Consider the following 17,762-nt stretch of genomic DNA (forward strand, 5'->3'; position numbering starts at 1 on the left):
AATAGTGCCAGGCGGACTTAAGACCCCTTAGACCAAGAAGGGTTAACAGTACACAGAAAAAGTTAGTTAATTATTTTATCGCACTAAAATCATGTTAACACACATATTGTTTAGGTCTTGTGCTTATACTTTTGAAACTGAGTATTTTAACGTTTACGGATTGGCCCCATTCACTTCCATTGTAAGTCTCTCACTGTAACCTCAATTTTAGTTTTTGTTTAAAGGAGGGACAAGTCACACATCTATCCAATGCAATAGACGAAAATAGAGAATATTCTAGTTACTTGGTGCATCACTACTCTCATCAGTCATTTTTAATTTATGTTGCCATAAATAAACAAAAAAAAAAATGAGATATTAAAATAACAGTCATATAGAATTATGGTTAATGGCCATAGTGGTTTGCATGTACTGTACATCACACCGAATAGTTGAAAATGGCTTGTTAAACTCAGCCCACTGAAATTATAACATACATCAGAGGGCTCGACATTGGACATACATATTTTAGTGTAATGCAAAAAGTAAAATGTAAGGAAGAGAGAAATTGTATTATTTATAGCAAATAAGCACTGAGCATTGAATAATTCCCCATGTACACGTGTGGTTTTTTAATCAGTGGCGCCCACTAGTGGGTGAATCAGTACTTGCTTTGCTTTCCCATATGGACGAAATAAAACCACTTATTACACTAAGAAACCAAAACCTAATTTTATTTTAAACACATTATTTCAATGAGATGCATATATTCATATCTGTAAATATTTACTATTTATTTACACACAAATGAGAGAAAAAATAGTTATGCACTACATCGAGGGTTCCCAACCCGGTTCCTGGAGGCACTACATCATTTGTATCTCCCTTATCTGACACACCCAATTCAGGTGTAGAATCTCTACTAACGAGCTGATGAGTTGAACCAGATGCGTTTGATTAGGGAGATATCCAAAATGTGTAGTGTTGGGTGCCTCCAGGAACAGTGTTGGGAACTGCTGCATTAAAGTAACTGCATGGTTCACAAGGTCTTATGGCCTTAAGTGTTGATTAAACAGTCATAATGAAAAAGGTATTTTGTCATATAACATGGATAGCACATCCATGAATCCTTATCCAAAACTCAGCCCGACTTGTTGAAAAAGGCGGGAAAGAAAAGCATTAGGCAATGGCATAGGGAGACCATTGAAGCAGCATTACAGACTTGCCATTACATGGCAGAACATGTTTTGTACTTATTTTGCTTTTATTTATTTTTTGTAGTAAAGTCTTTTTGTACTCCACTGTAGACTGACAATGTGGAGACATGTGAGTTCAGTTGGCAGCGTGTGGAGGCCCCTCAGGGATTAGAGAGGTGAAGAAAGTGCTGATGAACGACCATGTGGCCGACAAGAAGCCTGGCTGATGCGGACCTGGGTTCACGGGGTCTTCGTGACCTTCCTCCCCGCTGTCACCCTCGTCATCCTCCATCCCCTCATCCATCATACGCTCCTACAATAGAGAATAAACATTTTCAAGTTATAATAGATATAAACAGTTAAGGTTTATGCTCAGTCAAATGTGTATCAATTTTAAATTCTAACAACAACCTTATTGCTGGATAATGCTCATTCTTTGTTTTTAATTTAAACAATCAATTAAACATTAGTTACCTACATTAAATAAATATTAATGAACAACTTATTAATCTCTGCTAATGTTTATTTCTATAAGTACTAATACATTTTTACAATTAAAAGTTGCATATATAACAATAGTTAATGCATTATGAACACAAACTAACAATGAACAATTGTGTCTTTATGAATTAACATTAAAAAAGACTTAGAAATACTGTAAAAAATATATTGTTTATTGTTAGTTCATGATACCCCAATTCATTTAATAATGTTAAAGGGAAAGTACACCCAAAAATGTTAATTCTCTCATCATTTACTTACCCTCATACCATCCCAGAAGTGTATGACTCTTTTTTTTTTTGTAGATTCAATTAAAAAAAGATTTTGTAAAAAATATTTCAACTTTGTAGGTCCATATAATGCAAGTGAATGGTGTCCAGAAATCTGAAGGTCCAAAAGGCATATAAAGGCAGGATAAAAGCAACCCATACGACTCCAGTGGTTAAATCCATGTCTTCAGAAGCGACATGACAGGTGTAGGTAAAAAGCAGATCAATATTTAAGTCCTTTTTTTACTATGAATCAATTTTCTCTCACAGCTGTCATCCCTGCCCAGAAGGTGGTGACATGCATGAAGAATGCGAAACAGCAGAAAACTGAATTACTCTGTCCTCTTGTGAACATGCATAGGAAGGGCTGATGAAAATGTTGATTTATAGTAAAAAAGGACTTAAATATTGATCTTTTTTGCACCCACACCCTTCATATTGCTTCAGAAGACATGGATTTAACCACTGGATTACTTTTATGCTGCCTTAATGTCCTTTTTGCAGCTTCAAAGTTTTGGTCACAATCCACTTGCATTATATGGACCTACAGAGCAGAGATATTCTTCTAAAAATCTTTGCTTGTGTTCTGCAGAAGATAGAAAGTCATATGAGTTTGAGACAGCATAAGGGTGAGTAAATTATGAGCGAATTATAATTTTTGGGTGAACTATTCCTTAAATGTCATGATAAACATAAATTCAGTCAGATGTGCCCAAACTTTTGAATGGTATTTCGTCATTTTAGCATCCATAAGCAACCCTGCTCTGTAGATATTGGCTTCAGTTTCTGAGAAACCCATTTTGGTCAACCACTATTACTAACCATCTCCTGCATATCGTGGTTTTGATCCGCCTCGTCTTGTGGACCTTCTCCAGCTCTTGGATTCTGCAAATCTGCTCTAAAGGGAAACCAGCCAGCCTGGTGCCTAGAATATATAAACAGATATAAACAATAAGACAAATGCTGAATATTTACTACAAGCAATGTTTGACTTTCCAAAAGAAACAGTGGTTTGTGCAGAAGTCAGTTCATGTGCAACAGGAAGCTTCTGATTAGGATATGACCTACAGATAAACCAGTAGCATGGCACCGATCACCATGACAAAGCGGCCAAAGGAGGAATAAAAGTAGACGATGCTGAGCAGGATGGCGGCACGTGACACTGTATACATCCAGTCCAGCCAGTCCCGGTTCAGCTCGTCATCGTTTAACATGGCTCCACCCTGAGCGTTCATCTGGATGTTGGGATTGGCAGGGCGATCTTCAGGAGCGGGATTGGGCCCCATAGGGGCTGCAGGTTCATTAGGCTGTGCTGGCTGAGTAGAGGGGCCAGCGCTAGGGGGGGAAGAGGGGGCCATGCTGGACGCCCGGGAGGCTGCCATGGCTGCTTGACTGAAAGACAAGATGAGGAGATAAAATGAGATTGAATGGCCTTCTCATGAAGGAATCAAAACAGAATTTAAGTAGTAACTTACTATTGCACATAATAATGGCGAGCATACATCTGCTGCCACCAAAACATTTGCATCGGCATGTACATAGGGTGGGCGGGGAAACCAGCAGTTGGACCACCTTGCATGGGAAGCGGCATTCCTTCAGGCCTGAGTGGGGGAAAAAAATTATCAAAATCAAAATCTGGATGACATAAATGTCTCAAACAGGAGTGTGTTATCAATGTGTCATTACCTTTGCATCACACCAGTAGGGGCAGGGTTGAGGCCAAGTGTTTGTACCGGTATTCCCCGGTGCCGCAAGCCATCAGAACTCCCAGCTGAGATATCCTGACTAGGGGTGGAAGCTGAGGAGGATGTGCTAGCACTCTCTGAAGTCTAGGAATGAGCAGGAATAATGTGCATACTTAACAAAAACACTGAACTCTTCAGTCATAATCAAGGACAGATATCAAGTTTTATTCAATCTATGCATAGGTTTAGGTGTGAATGTACTGAATGCTGTTAGATACCTGAAAAACAACTATTGTCTTTATTCAAAAAAAATTTTATTATTATTAAATGGAAACTTATATTCCACTTGTATCTTTGCTCTATAGTCTTCATTTGTTCCTATTTTCTGTTCTCAGTTTAAAGGGACAGAATTTAAATTTTTGGGTGAACTCTCATCATTTACTCACCCTAAAGCTATCCGAGATTTGTATGACTTTCTTCTGCTGACCACACACAATGATTTTTAGAGGAATATCTCAGCTCTGTAGGTCCATACAATGCAGGTGAATGGTGACCAGACCTTTGAAAATCAAAAATCACATAAAGGCAGCATAAATGTAATCCATACGACTCCAGTGGTTTTACTATATCTTTTGAAGAAACAGATAAAAATGCAATTCCTTTTTTACCACAAATCTCCACATTCACTTTCAAGTGGAGATTTATAGTAAAAAAAGGATTTAAATATTTATCTGTTTCTCACCCACACCTATTATATCTGAAGAAATAGATTTAACCACTGGAGTCATACAGATTACTTTTATGCTGCCTTTGTGATTTTTGAACCTTCAAAGTTCTGGTCACCATTCACCTGCATTGTATGGACCTACAGAGCTGAGATATTCTTCTAAAAATCTTTGTTTCTGTTTAGCCGAATAAAGAAAGTCAAACACATCTGAAAGGCATATAGAGTGAGTAAATGATGAGATGTTTTATTTTTGGGTGCACTTTCCCTTTAATGTTGTTTATTTGTCTTGAATAATTGCTTGAGAACTTAAAACAATGTTAAATAAGAAATTAGTTGGTATCTGTTTTTGCTGTGACTAAATTGGCATCATGAACCATGACATCGAGAACACTACAAGCCACTACTCTTTGTAAAGCTCCTTTGGAAAAACATGTATTGTGAAAACTGCAAATCAATTCATTTAAATTGAATTGAATGTATGATGTCAAACTGAGAGAGCAGGCAAAGAGCAAGTTAATGGTACTCACTGAAGAGCTTGAACTAGTGGTGCTAACCGGGCTTCCAAGAGTGGGGGATAATGGGGGGCTTCGTGAAGCACACACCAGGTGGACCATGTGATATTCATCTTGCTATAACAGTTAAACAAATACAGTGATAAGACACAACACAACATAAAATGTAGCTTCAGTCAAATTATTATTATATATTGTAATAAAATGGTATAAATGCAGAGTACTATTTGAGAAAAACCAAAAAAATGATTAGTGCTGTCAATCGATTCAATTGTTTAAATCGCAGATTTTGAAAGTGCTGAAATTTGACTCTAAATAGAACTTATTTTCCTGCCAAAATGCATTTATTTCCTTAGGAAATAATATGTAACAATATAATGCTTTATTAAAATTTTCCAAGCAAATCCTTCCAAAGTATAAAGATAGAAATGCATTTAAATATCACCAACTCAAGTAACATTAAACGTTTCCCAAAGTCTAACTGTGAGGTTGACTAACTAAAAGAACTAGTCTCTCCATAGGTTGCATATTCACTGCAATGGGCATTAAATCGCTTAAATTGTCATCCTCCACAAAATTAATCTGCCGGTAGACTGTGGATATCAGATTTGCTACAGCAATAGTGAAGTCACATTACTTAGGCTGACAAATACTTGATCACAATCTGGGCTTGTTTTGTACAACAAATAGCATCAAGAGCTCCTTTCTCCATCATTTTATTACTGAAACTGAATAACTGCTAAGTGTGTTTGTGGTTTGCGTAAGTGTAATGACTCCGGGCAGACACATTACAAAGGTTCCGCCCATACAACCAGTATTTATGCTGGTTTATGCTGTATTAACGGTAAATGAGTTAATCGCGATTAAGAAAAATGAATGCATTAAACCTTTTAAATGAATCGCATGCATTAAAAGGTTAATTTTGACAGCTCTAATTTGTATTAAATGTTATTGTCATGAACTGTACAACAGGAATTGTTTCATTGTTTGCTTGTGCACACTACACAAGGCAACTGACAGGACCAAATTAAGTGACAAAAGCATACTTATATATCCATCCATCCATCCATACATACATACATAAATAAATGTGACATAAAATGTTCACGTTACGATAATTGCTGAAGCTTTTATCATGGTTTACCATTTTATACAATTACGGTATTGAATAACATTACAAACACCGGTTGAAAGATAAATTAATGTTATTGCTGTTCTTTTAATAACAATTTGAATTATGTTTTCAATACCAAACAGGGCTTTTAAATGAACAGATAACACAGAACTTTGAAAAGAACCCTGAACGCTTAAACTAATTGGACATTTAAATAATTACACCAACAAAATAATAATATAATTTTTTTTTACAAATGTAAAAATAAACAAATATTTGAAAATAAATATTATGTCAAATATTCAGTCATCATTTTAAAGTGCAAAGCTGCAAATATGTAAAGACTTTTTTGAACAATCACACAGTTTAACTATTTGTAAAATTTACAAATAAAAATATGCCATAGTCCTTTTAATACAGATTATGCTTCTAGTCCATGCTGTTTACGTCAGAGTTTGCATGTGTTATTTATGCCACATACACATAAGAGTTTGTGCAATCAGAAAAATCTAAACGATTTGGCTAAAAGTTTATCTACAATTACATTTTTATATGTATTCATAAATCAAAGATCAGCAGAGTACCTTTCTTAGCACATCCCTCAACTGCAAGTGATCCTGCAAAAGCCGTCCAGAATAGACAAGTCTCTGGTCCTTAGACAACTGAAAGAGGACACATAAACATGGAATTCAATTTACCAAAATTAAACTTGTTGAAATGGGTCTAAATTCAACAAAGGCATTGCTTTGTGAGGCATTGCATTGTTTCTTTTTCCTGCAAAGGATGCTGATTAAATTGTGAGTCATACAATAAAATATCATAATACATTAGGAGGCAGCAATTAAAAAAAAAAAAACTAGTGGGGCACTGGTTAGAGTCTTAACTACCTCTCTCAGGCAACATACCAGTGATGACAAGCATTTCTGTAAAGCAGGTGGTATCTAGCTGCCATCTGCTACAGTCATCATGCAATTTCAAAAGCTTCTTTGAAAAGATAACACTTAGTCTTCTCTAAAGTGATTCAAATCTATGACCTCAGCTGAAATGTTCATGCAGTGGCTTAAAATGAGAAAGCTCTTAGTTTGAACCTTTCTTGAACCATGTAATAAGAAACAAGAATAATGCAGCCACACAAAACGGCTACTTATTCTAGTTCTGAAGTATGAACAAACATTAGTCTCTCAAATCCCTGAAAATCCCTAAAATACTGATAAAAGATTAGCAGCACACTAATAATTGTCATAATTCTAAACAAGAAAAATGCATCTGATGTACAGTACTGTGCAAATGTTTTAGGCACTTGTGAAAAATGTTGCAAAGTGAGGATACCTTTAAAAATATTGCAATTTTTCATTTATCAATAAACCTCATATAAAGTCCAGTAAACATAAAAAGCGTAATCAATATTCGGTGTGACCACCTATACCTTCAAAACAGCACCAATTCTTCTAGGTACACCTGGTTGTTGGTAGATAGGATGTTCAAAGCTTCTTGGAAAATTCTTCTATCTATTTAGGCTGTCTCAGTTGATTCTGTCTCTTCATGTAATCCCAGACTGACTCAATATTCAGTGGGGGGCTCTGTGGGGGTTAATGCCATCTCTAGCTGAGCACCCTGTTCTTCTATTCTTATCTTTTCTATTTGCAAAAGTAATGTTTGGGAGTTTAAAATGTATTTTTCCTATTAACACACTAAAGCTGAAGATATAAATAACCATTTTAAGACAAATGTTTTTGAGAAACATCTTAAGTGCCTAAAACTTTTGCACAGTACTGTATATGTTCATATAAACGACCTCTGCCCACTCTTCTTGTTGGACAGATCAATTTAATAACAGACCCACATTTAAATCTGAAGGGGTTCTTTTCTGCAGCACTAGTGTCACCAAATGGAATTTGGGAAAACAAATATGGATATTGTTTTCAAACTGAATTCTGAATACACCCTCCGTCTGCTACTAATCAAACTAACAGAAAGTCCCACACCAAACCTGCTGTAAGGCTGGCCGGGCATCTCAAACAAATAGATATATGTTTGAATGTTCTTTCCAGGGAAATCAACCTACAAATGGATTACTTTGTAAATTATCTCTTCATATTAATCTGGGATGGTAGAAAGTATCTTTAACATCGATAATATTACACACATCAGATTTAATGTTAAGTTAGTAAGCCATGAAACCACATGCGTATAGCTAATGTGACTCACATTAACAACAACTCACCGGTTTGCTGGGATAAACGTTGGAGATGTGTTTTTTCAATTTCTCTACTGTCCAATTCAAAAAACAATTGATGGTCTGGTCATCATATTTCTGATTGGGTGCCTTGATGACAAGAGTGACAGGGCTGTCAACTGTACCCTGGTCCATGTTTCATAATAAAGCAACTCTTGCCAGGGATATTTTTGTCCTCAGACTTGATTCATGACTGATAACAAACTGTGTAGTTATCTTTCATGTTTATCTCCAGGCAGTTTCAATGTCATCATACAGCTGGCATCTTCAGTAAGAGGAATGTGACAAAAAAGACAGATTGGGGCACTTTGTCAACCTACAATAAGGAAAACAGAGGGAGAAGGTAGATTATATTACTGCTAAATGAAAAATGACAGTTTCCTCTATAGATTTTTTTTTTTTTTTGGTAGATCATATGCAAAATATGTACATGAATGAGATAAGCCAATTATATACACCTGTTACACAAGCACAGCTGAGCTAGCATGTGAAATTGCAGGGAAAGTGTATTAAAAATACACCGCAGTAAAGATAGTTTGCAGTTTGAAATTAGAATTCAATTGGCTATAAATCTGCTATGCATTGTTGTAGACATGTAAATAACGTTGCATGTGATTCTTCATGATTTGTGAATTCAGATGACATCATTGTCCGCTCTGCAATCAGCCATATACATTTTCTAATGCAAATAGCTTCAAATGTTAAACACCTAGAGGACTGAAAACACTCTCAGTCTGATTTGTGATTTTTTTCAAAGCAGTTTGTTTTCCCATCAGCTCTTTTTAAGTCCATGAATCGGGAAGGTGAAAATAAGTGCTCATCATTTTCAACGGCTATTTCCAGAAAACACGCAATCTGGGTTCGTGCAAATGAATTAAATGAGCCTGATTTGTGAAACCTTTCACAAACACATTTAGTCATGTTTGATTGTGTTTTACTGCTCTACCTCCATTGCCTTGTGTAATAATAACAATATAGGCAGTGTCAATGGATAAAGCCATTGCAAAGCTATAACACTGAAAAAGTGATATATGCTTTGAGAGGTCACATTCTGCAAACACATGATAATTATGATGGAAAAACACTAGTTTCATACAAAACTGGATTCGTGAAAACTCACTCTTGCATATTGGCATTGTGAAATACTAACTTTCTAGGCCATAAAACCAAAAAACTACAAAATGAGCACCTAAACATGTCACACTAGGCTTATATTGACCATCCTGATTTGTAAATTGTTTCACAGATCATTTTTGTCATTTAAACCTTTTTTGAGATCTTGAGTCAACAGTTTACATGAGAAATCAGCGTTATAGGCATCTTAGAGTTGTAATTGCTGTGTTTTAGTCTTTCCCATTCAATTCCAATGGTGGGTCAAAAATGACCCGGAACACCACGTGTGTTACTTTTTTTGCCACAGGGCAAAAAAACTCATCAAATCCAGTCCAAAGTTTTTTGTAAGTTCAAATGGCAAATGAAAGAAAAGTAACCAAGCCTTGGCCCACTGAGATGAATGAAACCATTATTATAAAAGAAACCAAAACGGGTCGAAAATTACCCCAACACCGCACAAGTGTTAAATAAAATGACTAGTAAGTTGACATATCATCCATATCAAAATTGTATTTGTCAACAACAAACCAAAGCCATCAAACTTTCACAAGAATGTGAAACCCCCTATGGGGGGGGTCAAAATGTCACAAATCCCATGCAACATTATTTACATGTCTAGGACAGCGCATAGTAGATTTATAATTTAAAACTGCAAATTATCTTTACCGCGGTTCAAAACGCACTTACAAATAATAGTTTTTATCAGTTATCCGAGCAGAAGAATTAAATCCACATTAAATGACATAAATGTTGAACCAGCTCATTAAAAATCAAGTGACATTTACATGTATGTTTTTGAGAGAAGCCGTTGAACTGAAAAACATACAGTATAACTATGTAGTATGTCAAAAACATATCATATTTGGACAGTTACCAGACAGTTAGGTAACTAAACAAACATATCAACACCTCAAAATAACTGTCTGCTTAAGGTGAAAATCTAGGTGAATTGCATAAGCTTTCACTTAAAAAAATATTGTTTTAATGTTACTTTAACCTTAAATACATAGAAAACAATCAACACCAGACGATGATGACCAGCTAGTCAGTTAGCCACTCAACCTTAAACTCAAAGACCGGAAGACTGTTTAGAATGTGGGTACATTTATAAAAATCAAGATCATATTTTAAAATAATTTGGAAAGAAATTGGAAACTATACGTACCCGAATAAAAATGATATCTCTTCTACAAAGATAGTTTTCGTGTAAAATGGAGTCGGGCGTAACTCCGGAAATGTCGTCAGGTGAACAGAGCGGACACTTCCGTACATTTGGAGATGTTTCCACATACGTATGCGGGGCCCATAAATACTGACCTGAGATCCGCTTTGGAATTTCTCTGTGTTATCGAATGAAGAAGCGGCGTGTTAAAGGCTGTTCCTAGATCAGCCTGAAAGTGCGGTTTCTTTTCTTAAGATATCAGCCGGTTCATGGAAAGATTACGGTGCTCAGTAGAAAATTAACGGATGGATTACACAATCCTTTGCTAACTGGGGAAAATATGTTCTTTACTAAAAAATATATTTAATGTTGAATTAGCCACGCCTCCTCTTTCCATAACCCTTTTCACAGACCAGCTATTACACTTTTCCGCCTTCTTTGACAACATAAATGTAGCATATTTCTTTATATTTTCAATTTTAAATTTATTACACTGTACTTTGTAATATACTTCCCTGGAATAGTCTTAAAAAAAAATCAGTTACCATAGCTGCGATGAGGCTTCTAACACAGCTGATGAGGGAGTGACAAATAATTAACTATTTACTTATACTATACTTATCTTTGACTTATTTTCTATGCATACTTATCTATGAAAAATTCACTTACAGCACCTTTATGCTGGGATAAGAGAAAGTACTTTAACACAGAAAAAGTTATATAGTTCAGCTTTTACCTGTTAAGTAGACATTTTTTTGGATTAATACCAAAGCTAATGTAGTTGCTTTGCCATTTACCAAGGTGTAGGTCAATAGTTTTTGCTTTTTTTTTTTCATTAAGTTAAAAAAAAAAAACTTATACATACCATTTTCTTAAAGGAGCTATCAGTATTTTATTCCTCATTTAAAAGTTTTACTTCTAAAGAAATTAATTGTAATTTTGAAACATATATAAAATCATGACCACACTTGAAAAAATGAAGAATCCAGTCATATCAATAACCTTTTTAAAGTTGTTTTATTCTGCATAGAGAGGGTCCCCTCATGGGGGATGTCATGTTAAAATCACAAGATCAGTCAAATGCTTTTTGCTTAATCTCAGTAACTGCTGTGTTATTGCACACTTTCTCCCATGGATTAAATTAATCCTGGCTGTCTGTGAATAGAGACATTTTACAATGGCATTGTAACTAAAAACTATTGAGTTTGAATCATTGTAAGTCCAAGATGACTCAATTTAATTTTATGGAAATTTGTCATATTATTTAAATGTGTAAATAAAAAAAAAAAGAGAAATATTTTTAAATGTATAATGAAATATATTTTCACCCATGACATCAAACAGACAATTTAGTTGAAGGTATTTTAGTTGATTAAGAAGACAGAACAGATAGATGCAAAAGGGATGCATGTTATCTTGGAGCAGAATACAGCAAATTAATTATGATTGAATTATTATGATGATTTTGGCATATCCTAACTTAATAATTAGTTCAAAAGGAACTTATTGAGTCATTCTTATGGCATTACTGATGACGAAAGTTTCCAATTATCTCCTTATCAGAACAGTGTAATTATAAAATCTTTCTATTATGAAACATTTGTATGTGTAGCAATGTGTATGTAACCGGTTCTGTTCAACCCGCTCCGAGCAAGATTCAAACTGGTGTCTCCGGCAAGGGAGGCAGGCACGCTAACGAGGAGGCTAAATGTTAAAGCCTCTAGTGTCAGTCACTTGTGCGCCACTTGAGGTAAGGGAGGGAGGTTTTCACACTGCACAGCTACCTACCAGCTGGCTACCATTACATGTAGATGGGTATCCTTTATCTTTACTATTAATCTGTACATATTTTCATTCACATTACATACAGAATACAACCAGTTCTGAAACATACAGCCACATTACAAGATTCCTTTATAGATTCAGTACAAAACTCAACCACACCCATCTGCCTCCTGCATTTCACATTGATTGAGATTGCTTCAAATTGTTTAAAACCTCCTGAGCAAGTGTCTTGCTGTACTTATTAATCTTGTGATGTCCTGGCATCCATCCAAGGAGAAAGCGATGAAAGTCTGTCCAAGCGAAAGCAAACATACTTCGCCATTCTTTCTCCAGTTCTGGGAAATTGGCTTTTTTGCCAACGCTTATCCGTAGCTCTGAAAAATAGTGATCTAGAAGCCCAGGCACTCTCTTTTCACACTCTCTCTCATTCATACAGCTGCCCAAAAAGTAAATAACATCCTTTATCCCACACCCTCCACCAACATACTGAAAATCAACAGCTGCAACCTGTAAACCGTCCTGGGAGAAGCAGAAATTAGCTAGTTTCGCATCACCATGAAGAATTGTCTTAAAACAGCAGTTGTTCAGGACGTTGTCTATCTCTGCAGCAGCTGCTTTGAGTTTTTGATCTGACATGGCTTCTAACTCTTCAGGTCTTGTTTCTAAATGCCAGTAAGTCCCTATAGGCCACAGTCCTTTTGGAGATACATCAAGAAACAGGGCATGAAAGTTGGCAATCCAACTGAGACAGGCCTTTATTTCAGCATCATTAACACTGGTCTTTCTATCTGGGAATCCGGCCACATCTAGGTCTTCCAGAACAATTAACTGCTCATCACCAAATGACTGGGCAGCAAGGCAAATGGGAACTCGACATCGTTCATTGGCAGTGTAGTTTTGGTACCAATAACTTTCTACTTGATAGGATCGCACTTTACGTTGGTGAGAGATGTCTGTGGTCCAGCCCCCTGGATGTTTCAGTTTTTGGGGAAACTTCACATGTTTTACAACAACAGAGGGTCTGTCACATCCCTGCAAGTGGACTCTTAATATTTCACCATAACCACTCCACAACGTCTGAATCTTTGCCCCAATCTGCAGAGACTTTGCTCCACATGCTTTCAAAATGACTTCTTCGTGTTCCTTCTTCATTCTAGAAATTTAAATGGGTTGAAAATCGGTTTATTTAAAGCATCATCAACAAAGGAAAATGTACTAAAACCTTATTAGTAGGCTAGTAGATTTATAACCAGATATTAACGTCCAATCAATATGTAGTTTCGATTATGGGCGACAATGACCACTGAGATCATTTAGGAAGAGTCTGATATAAAAGAATAATAATAATATAAATACGTAGTAAAAATAAGTATATATTGCCTGGCTTTACGATACACCTTTTTCTACATTTACCTTATCTCGGAGGTAAACGTTTTCGGCAAAGGACGATGAGATTGTAGCTCCAACTTCCGGTATTAGTGACAATGCATTCTGGGCAATGTAGTCTATAGAAGGGTAAAGCTCACGAAAATATTCTTCTTCCTCCACCTCTTCTTCGTCTACTGTTTATTGGCGGTTTAGCGCATTACCGCCACCAACTGGACTAGAGAGTGAAGCAGCAACGGAAAGGAGAAAAGGGAAAATAATAATAATAATTCTCTCTCTCACTCTACATATATGCATATACATACAATATACATATTAATTGCATTAAACCATGCACGACATTAAATTATCTTAAGATATTTAAAAATAGCATTGTAATGTTCAAGTAGAATTAGGTACTGCGCCTTTAAGAGGGAACGTACGCTGTTACTCCCTCACTCAGAGTGGGCAGTCGATATGAGAAGCGCGAGCTGTGAACACCGCATGTATGCGTTCAAGCCCGTTTTATATTTCTGTTGTTCTTATTCTGTTTTTATTTCTATTCTGTAACGCAGTTGTTGTTAGGTGTGTGTTTTGCAAACTGCCTATGTGTGCGTGGGACCGACGACGATGCTGATAATAAATCACCACGGTGGAATATCAGTTACGTCTTGTGAGTCTTTGCTTACACCTGACTGCAACCATTTAGGCAAGCTATCCGGCCCCTTTTGATTAAGAGCATTACAGTATGCTTTTCGCTGTCCAGACACCTCCCCAGGGAGTTCCATTTTCTATTGTATAAACCTCGGAATATTCTGATCTTATTCTAACTTGTACCATTCTTTCGAATAAAATGTCCATAACCCACATTTTCCATATAACCATACATTTTCTCTCCATTTCCCAAATGTTTTAAGTTTTATCTGTAATCCTTCTTTCCATGACATATTGTATGCTTTATCTATGTCAAAGAGCACACCCCCAAATAGCAATTTTTCTCTGGACCAGCTGACAAAAGGATGCTATATACATACACAATCTAAACAGATCAAAAAACATAAAACGATACATTTGTATGATCACAGTAGTTATTTTATTGCCTACCCTGATAAGCTGCATTTGTTTCTATGTGTGTGTGTGTGTGTGAGAGAGAGAGAGTCAGAATTGTCCTAAACAATTAAGTTAAAAGTGTCCTGCTCTTCTTTTCTCCTCAGCCGCTTCCTCCTTCCTCAATCTCTTTCAGGGGCAAATTGAAGCCATCTCTTTACATTAACTTCAGTCTCCTGGTCGGTGGTGTTGCATGGCAGGTGATTTGTTTTCCCCTCAAAGCAGCTAAGGACACAAAATTAATAAATACAAATCATTAAAACACAGGAGTTGCTAGAAAATATTTAGGGATGCTTCAGCAGGGTCGAGGAACCGACTGAACGAGAGGAGAAGCCTTGTCATTCTTTTAGTTCAGTAATCTTGTTTAACAAAAGAAAGAGGCTGGATAAATTGTGAGGAAAAGTTACTTATGACATTACAATGACATCAGGATGTAATTTAACTTTGAATCGTTTTTGGACCATACTGTTATCTTTTTTGTATTGTCATGTACAGCAGTCACAAAATGAAATGCTTTGTTTTGATTTGTGGGGGAAACTCTTATAATGCTAAATTCTGTTGGTATATTTGTAGACAAATATTATAATATATAATATAAAAGAAGGTTTTTGAAAGACTATTTAATCTCTGTAGGCCCTTACAACGCAAGTGATTGATCTGGTTTCAAGATGGCGCTGTTGTGTGTGGATAACATCAGCTACCTGGCTTGGTCCTTAGTTTGTTTGTTTTATTGTGTTTTATGTTTGTCAGTGAACCATTGCACTTCTGGAATATTCCAGTTGTTCCAGACTCGACACCTCAGCTCCCTATATCGCCCACATCGCTTTCTGGGAAGAGGGTTGGCTTCTATTTTTAAGGACATTTTTAGATGTAAGACTCTAATGACTGATGACTGAATATATATATATATATATATATATATATATATATATATATATATATATATATAAACTCAGCAAAAAAAGAAACATCTCACTTTCAACTACTTTTATTTTCAGCAAACTTAACATAAAAAGATTCAACAACTGGTCATCACAGAACACTGGCATTCCTGTCTTGTAAGAAATCACGCTCAGAACAAGCTGGTGGCATTGTCATGCTGGAGGGTCATGTCAGGATGAACTTGCAGGAAGGGTACCAAATGATGGAGGCTGCAATGACAACAAGCTCTGTCCGATGATGCTGTGACACACAGCCCCAGACCATGAAGGACCATCCACCTACAAATCGCACTCCAGAGTACAGGCCTCGGTGTAATGCTCGTTCCTTCCATGATAAATGCGCCCATCCGACCATCACCCCTGGTGAGACGAAACCACGACTCGTCAGTGAAGAGCACTTTTTGCCAGTCCTGTCTGGTCCAGCGATAGTGGGTTTGTGCCCCGTTGTTGCTGGTGATGTCTGTTAAGGACCTGCCTTACAACAGGCCAATAAGCCCTCAGTCCAACCTCTCTCAGCCTATTGCAGACAGTCTGAGCACTGATGGAGGGATTGTGCATTCCTGGTGTAACTTGGGCAGGTTTTAGAAAATACCACTGTGCTGAGACAGCACTAGTAAAAGTTTTAAATTATATATATTTTTTCTACTAATTCTGGTCATTTTGTAGTTCTTGTGCTTTTACATTTAAGTGCTGCCTTTGATATGGTTGACCATGCTGTCCTGATCTCTCGTTTAGAGCAATGTATAGGTATACAAGGAAAGGCTCTGAAGTGGTTTCAATCCTATTTTAATAACAGGACTTTTTCAGTTAATATTGGTGAATTTTCTTCTGGTTCGGCTCTACTTACCTGTGGTGTTTCTCTCTATATGCTTCCTTTAGTTCTATTTTTAAGAAATACAATATATCTATTCACTGCTACGCAGTATGACACCCAAATCTATCTACCTTTGAAACATAAGAATGGTATTGACTCGTTTCTGGCCTGCCTCTCTGACTTAAAGGCTGTTTCAGCCCAGTGAAGCCCTTAGAACCTCTGATCTTAATTTCGGCTTCCTGTCTCCACATGTTAAATTGTGTGTGAAAAATGTAGGTGTGTTGTTTGATAATGCTCTTAAATTTGACAAACAAGTCAACTCTATTTTTTTCCATTTATGAGCATTGGCTATAGTGATGACCTTTCTTTCTATTAAGAGTTTTGAAATAGCAATTCATACTTTTATTACTTCACAGCTTGACTATTGCAATGCACTTTATATTGGTATTTGTCACACCTGAGTCTTTTGCCCTAGCGGCCACCACAGTTCGCTAGGTGTTTAAGAGACTTTTGTGAAGTTTTGTTTACTCCTGCTCTCTTGACTCTTCCTGCATTCATTACAGTTTTAGTCAATCATTTCTTTCCCAGTTGTAAACTGTACAGAATGCAGCTGCTAGGTTCTGACTAGTGTCAGGAAACGTGAACATATCACCCCTGTTTTAGTCTCATCACACTGGCTTCCAGTTCACTGCAGAATTGATTTCAAAGTCCTACTCCTCGTTTATAAATCCTTAAAATGGTCTAGCACCATCTTACCTGCTGATCTTCTGTCTGAGCATCACTCAGTGAGATCTCTGAGGTCCTCAAACCAAAGGTTATTAACAGTCCCAAGAACTAGACTAAAATTAAGAGATGACCGTGTGTTTGCTGTAGCTGCGCCGCAGCTTTGGAATAGCCTGCCTGTTTTTATTAGAACAGCCACAACTGTATATGAGCAGAGGTGTCGTCAAGACAAGACCCAGACCAAGACTAGACACCTTGAGACCAAGACTAGACCCTCCCAGACCAAGACCATGTTTATATGGTCTCGAGACGTCTTGAGATCAAGACCACAAGATCAAGACCCACCTCTGAAAAATACCCCTGGTTATTAACAAATCAAAATATTGTAATATGATAATAAGAAATGTAATTTCTTGTAATAAATATATATATATATATATATAAACATGTCAAAAACAATGTGACTAACTTACCTATTGAATGATGATGTTGTACCATGTGCTTCACTTATTAATGTGTGAAATATTTTGCAG

At 36.5% G+C, this 17,762-nt stretch overlaps 2 protein-coding genes across 2 annotated transcripts; both read right to left on the minus strand.

Moving 5' to 3' along the window:
* Positions 1-664: 664 nt before the first annotated feature.
* LOC127656063 (homocysteine-responsive endoplasmic reticulum-resident ubiquitin-like domain member 2 protein) lies at positions 665-10,585 on the minus strand. Its single transcript, XM_052144223.1, has 9 exons — positions 10,498-10,585; positions 8,208-8,535; positions 6,568-6,645; positions 4,885-4,986; positions 3,632-3,774; positions 3,421-3,546; positions 3,014-3,337; positions 2,768-2,870; positions 665-1,488 (listed from the first exon to the last, which is right to left on the minus strand). The coding sequence occupies exons 2-9, from the start codon at positions 8,352-8,354 to the stop codon at positions 1,312-1,314; spliced, it is 1,200 nt and encodes a 399-aa protein (XP_052000183.1). The 5' UTR covers positions 8,355-8,535; positions 10,498-10,585; the 3' UTR covers positions 665-1,311.
* Positions 10,586-11,504: 919 nt separating this feature from the next.
* pkdc (protein kinase-like domain containing) lies at positions 11,505-13,768 on the minus strand. The gene is made up of 2 exons (XM_052144224.1): positions 13,693-13,768; positions 11,505-13,432 (listed from the first exon to the last, which is right to left on the minus strand). The coding sequence occupies exon 2, from the start codon at positions 13,429-13,431 to the stop codon at positions 12,457-12,459; it is 975 nt and encodes a 324-aa protein (XP_052000184.1). The 5' UTR covers position 13,432; positions 13,693-13,768; the 3' UTR covers positions 11,505-12,456.
* Between the last annotated feature and the right edge of the window lie 3,994 nt (positions 13,769-17,762).

Source organism: Xyrauchen texanus, chromosome 15, assembly GCF_025860055.1.
Source record: "Xyrauchen texanus isolate HMW12.3.18 chromosome 15, RBS_HiC_50CHRs, whole genome shotgun sequence".
Lineage (NCBI taxonomy): Eukaryota > Metazoa > Chordata > Actinopteri > Cypriniformes > Catostomidae > Xyrauchen > Xyrauchen texanus.